The 5,208-nt window shown below is 38.0% G+C and overlaps 1 protein-coding gene across 1 annotated transcript in view; it reads right to left on the reverse strand.

Annotated features, from left to right (window-relative positions):
* Positions 1–662: 662 nt before the first annotated feature.
* Positions 663–5,208, reverse strand: part of LOC103522349 (glutamic acid-rich protein) — a gene marked incomplete at its 5' end in the record, with an annotated part of 11,634 nt that continues 7,088 nt past the window's right edge. Inside the window, 1 exon segment of the mRNA XM_026832544.1 lies at positions 663–1,099. Within this exon segment, the coding sequence (XP_026688345.1) occupies positions 958–1,099 (142 nt within the window).

Below are 5,208 nucleotides of genomic sequence, written 5' to 3' on the forward strand. Positions count from 1 at the left end.
TACTTGGAAATACTTACAAATTATAGGTATTCAATTTTAGTTTGTTGGAATCAATCCAGATTTGTAAAGAGTTACCTAAAGGTACCTAACTAAGAACGTACCCACCTCCTTGAGTATTTTATGAAAGCTGATTCACTTTATTTATGTGTCATCCTGGTAGATAAGTGATTCACTGATTCATCAAATGGTCTTAAATAATGGAGCAGTTGCAATTGGGAAAATATTATTAATAAAAGGTCGATTCCTACGTAAAAAGTTGTGAGAAATCCAAATCTGAAGTCAAAACTCCGAAAAAGTAACTTTAGAAGGTCGAAAATTCAATTTTTAATTGCCGTTTCAATTAAAAAGTTCATAGAGTTGTGACGTCAGACTTAATGTCAAAATGCGCAGAAACGCTTGCGCACAAACAAACGAAGCGGGAGTCATGAGTTATGACGTCATCGCCTACGGGAGCATATGTCGTGACGTCAAACTTTACGATTTATCGGTATTATTTAAATCGATTTATCTCGGTATCTAGAAGTCGTAGAAGAAAAAGAAAAATTCCGTTGGTCCTCATTTTTCCTGCTCTATGACTTTGAAACATCACACAAGTAAGCGCAACTGATCTATTTTTCAAAATTAACCAATCAGATTGCTTGATCCGAGAGTTAAACTCACATTGTGGCCACCGGGCCTGAAGATTTTCTACAAAGTGGACTTTCCTTTTACAATTTTCCTGCTATTAATTTTAAGGGTACCTCTCTCTATAGTTCTATACAATAGGTAGATACACAGACACCTTTATTGGCATTTTGGCACAAAAATAGGAAATTAAAAAAAAAAGTAATAAAAAATAAAAGCAATGGCTCATGGGTCGTAATCGATTAATGAGAAGCGAGTTTTTCTTGTAAAAATCGGTTATTAGACTCTACCACCCATGAGCAAACTGCTTAAATCAGATGCTTATTAGAACCATCAATTCAGCCCTTGAAAAATCTTGTTCCCATTCTCAGTCATTTCTTCTCTTTCCTCCACCTCTTCTTCTTCTTCTTCTTCTTCTTCAACAATCTCTTCATACTCGGTTATCTCTTCTTCGTACTCTCCGCTTTCATCCAGCCTTTCTTGTCTTTGATTTTTCCCGGATTTTTTTTGAATATTTCAGATTTTTTTTTTGAAGTTTTTGAACAAAAAGGATAAAAAATAAAGAATATCTGTTCGATTAATTGGTAAAAATTAATAATTGTTCAATTACCTGTTGGATTCTTGTTCATATTTCCCTGTTAATATCACCGGGTTGAACACACCTCTTCATACATTGCTGACTACTTACTTCAGAAATGATCTACAGATGTAATCAAGAAGCTCCAGGATAGGACCTTTTAATCAAAATGTAAAAGATCAGTAATATGGATCTGTGTCCTTTTATGTAAATGATTTTGAACACAATCGCTTGTGTCAACGTGTTTTTTCCTCCCCTGTTGAATTGATTACCCAACCCATCACAATGAGTGAACTCGAGAGTGACCTGTCACAGCTGGATCTAAATGCGGCTACCTGTTTGTTGACGGAAGATGAGATTGTCACTTCACTACAGAACACAGCAAACTTGTTCTCAGCAAGACGTGTGCTGGTTGAAGCTGCTCAAATATTTGGTGAGGAAACATAGCATCATCTTTTTATCTTAAATTTGGGAACAATAGAGAGCTATTGGTCTACAAGTGGTATCATATTACTTGCTAGGATTGCCTAAGATTTCCAGAATAAAAGGGTCAAGGCACTCTGGTAAATTTTACCACAAAAAAACATAAATGTGAAAAATAGGCCAAGTTCCTCCTCCCAAAAAAATCCCCCCTCCCAAAAAAAAAAATAACGTATTGGCCAAGGAAAGAGATGATATAAAAAAAATGTCCAAGTTCTTTGTGGGATTCCAACTTTTCTTTCCCCTTAGAGGTACAGGTACTTAAGTAAGAACCTACTTAAAAATGTAGGTAGGTATACGTATTACCTATTTAAATACCTCCTCTACCTACTAACAGGCCATGCACTTTTCAAAACTACCACGTCTTTTTCAGACTTGGCAATGTTTTGTTTTGTTATTGTCCAATGTAGCTGAGAAAGAAAACAAAACATTGCCAAGTCTGAAAAAGACGTGGTAGTTTTGAAAAGTGCATGGCCTGTTAGTAGGTAGAGGAGGTATTTAAATAGGTAATACGTATACCTACCTACATTTTTAAGTAGGTTCTTACTTAAGTACCTCTAAGGGGAAAGAAAAGTTGGAATCCCACAAAGAACTTGGACATTTTTTTTATATCATCTCTTTCCTTGGCCAATACGTTATTTTTTTTTGGGAGGGGGTATTTTTTTGGGAGGAGGAACTTGGCCTATTTTTCACATTTATGTTTTTTTGTGGGCTACATATATACATGTACCTATAGATACATTGAATGTATACTTTGTATTATACTAGCTAACTAGTAGATTCAGCAAAAGCTGTCGTCAAGGACAGCCAAAGCATTACTTCAAGGTAGAACCGTAGATAAGAAGGAAACTGTTTATTTTTCATCTATTTAGATATAAAGTAGATTAAAAAGAAAGAAAGAAAGAAGTGAAAGAAAGGTAAAACGAAGTTAATATCGTCATTTTTCTTTCGGAAGGTTATACCTTTATTGAATTTCATCAGGATAAATTTCAATATTAATTTATTATCGGTGATATTTCCTGCTGGGAATGAAGGGGAAATCTGGAGGAAAAAAAATCTGGTGTGAGCATCACACGACTTTCCTTATCCTATTGAATGATGCTTATTTGAGTGTTCTTTTACCCTAACTTTTACAATATCTCAAACCATTTTGTCGCTATAGCTGAAAACCGCCAAAAACGGTCGAAATCTATCCCAAAAGCGGTCAAAATACCGCCAAGCGCAGCAAACCATCTAAACCAAACGTTTTGTGTTTGCATCCCTTGTCACATTTGTGAACTACATACCACATTTCAAGTCTCTAGCCTATACCGTTCCCGAGATATTGTTTAAATTACAGCGAAAACCGCCAAAAAGCGGTAAAAATGCCGCCAACCGTTGCACCGGTCTAAAACCAAAAAGTTTCGTGTCGCATCCTTGTACACTTTTGACAGCTACATACCAAGTCTCTAGGTCTTACCGTTCTCGAGAATATTTTGTTTACAGACAGACCAGACACACAGACAGACAACACAGGACACACACCACGACCAATGGCTGAAACTTTGGATTTAGCGGCTCTAAGGGACCTCAAAACGTGTTTTGACACTAAAAACTGACCATTCGAAAATTGGCGCAGCGATACATTACTTTCCTTCCTATAGGATAAGGAAAGTAAAAAAGAGAAGAAACGAAAGGAGAAGGTAAGATATAAAAGATGGAGGGGAAAAAGAGAGAGAGGGAGGAGAGAGAGAATGAGGAGAAAATGATCGAAATGAAAATAATTATTTCTTGAGAATAAATAAAGATCAAGCTGTAAAGAAAAATGGTGATGGAGAAGAGAGGGAAGTGAGAGAGAGAGAGAGAGAGAGAGAGAGAGAGAGAGAAATGAGACTGAAGACAGAGGAAAAGGAGATACGGTGCAGTCGAGAAAAAAGTAGGATAGATAGGGAGAGGAGGAAGGGAGAGAGAGACAGAAAGCCTATAAGATAAAAGAATAGACCGAGTACGAATGATGCATGGGAGGCAGAAGGAAATCGAAAATATAGCAAAGCAGAGAAACTCTAGATGGAGATGGAAGGGATGAAAGGAGGAGAAGAGGAGGAGGTATTTATTTATAATAGGCCATAAACTCACGCCTAAAAAACAAAGATTTTTTCCCTCTATTGTTTTCTTCTTTCTCATATTTCCTGTCGCTTCTTCACACTATTATCAAGTTAATTAATAGCCCCTAAGACCTAAGGGCAAGATTAGTTCGCAAGAAAGAGAGAGAGAGAGAGAGAGAGAGAAAGGAAGAGATTGTTTATAATTGGAGTGTCTTGCAATTGGAGGGAAGGGTCTTTTTCAATTAGTTAACAATTTTGTCCCATTCCCAATAGTCGTTGTTCTAATTGGTAGGTATTAGCAATAAAAAGGGGGCATTTCCAACACCAAAAATGGGGGTAGAACTGCATGTGATGATGCCTAAAATAATCTGAATTATATAGGTAGTTTTTTGCTGGTGCGATTTTAACCGTAGCGTCTCTAGGAGGGATTATGAATATTAAGGAGGCTTGTGGCCTCGTCTGGTAACGCATCACTTTACCTTATACACTGCGTATCGTTATTCACACAAAATACATTTCGTACTTCTTGTGGTAATATAACCCCGGCACCTGAGGTCCTGTGAAGGTCCTTTATAGTAGGTAATAAATAACGGAACTTTGGCACAATGGTAGGGAAAGGGAGGAATAGGGGGGTGGAGGGGTTTTATGTGGGCAGACGGAGGGGTGAATGAGTAAGGGATGGGTCGTAGGAGGGGATGTTATTATCGCCCGTCTTTAGTCCCTGCCTTGTCAACCTCCGCCGTGTATTATTAGGAACATGGATATGACGCACACTGACACAGGACCCAATACCTTTATACTGGTTACTCCTCACATCTTTCACGTCACCTCTGAGAGTACTGTGTTGCCGGATGATCTTAAGGTAGCGTGTTATTTTTATGTATGGAGGGTTTAATGTGTTACTATTTCACATTGATTTTAGAAGTTTAGGCTTAGGGATGGGGGTTTACTTAATAGACCGTCGTGCTGTAGTCACACCAAGTAAAATAAAAGAATCAGACTGATATTTGGATCCATGGGATCAAGTTTAGAAAGATGTAGGTGATCACAGTAGTTCGGGTGCAAAAGGTGTAAGGTTAGGCCGTTAAGGTGGAGGTTTTTATCTTGGCATGTCGGGACAAACAGTGAAAGTTGAGTCGAATAAGAGAGGAGGGGGGTGTATTGGATGGAGTTTAATGGCACGAGTGTTATCGAGGAAAAAGGGGGGGGGGGTAAGAAACCAAAGTACAAGTGCTGTAGGGAGGGTAACATTACATTTGGGGTACACTTTTCATTCATAACAGGAGTTGAATGTTGTTCTCCTCATATTACCTTTTCTGATGTCAGGACACCATGCCTATTTTTTGCACCCTTGTGTGGTATTTTCCCTGGTATTGTTATGCTGAGGGATTTAAAAAAGGTACCATCGAAAGTCGGTACGTTTTGCCTGCTTCACCATGTAAA

This window comes from Diaphorina citri, unplaced genomic scaffold, assembly GCF_000475195.1.
Source record: "Diaphorina citri unplaced genomic scaffold, Diaci psyllid genome assembly version 1.1 scaffold8006, whole genome shotgun sequence".
Lineage (NCBI taxonomy): Eukaryota > Metazoa > Arthropoda > Insecta > Hemiptera > Psyllidae > Diaphorina > Diaphorina citri.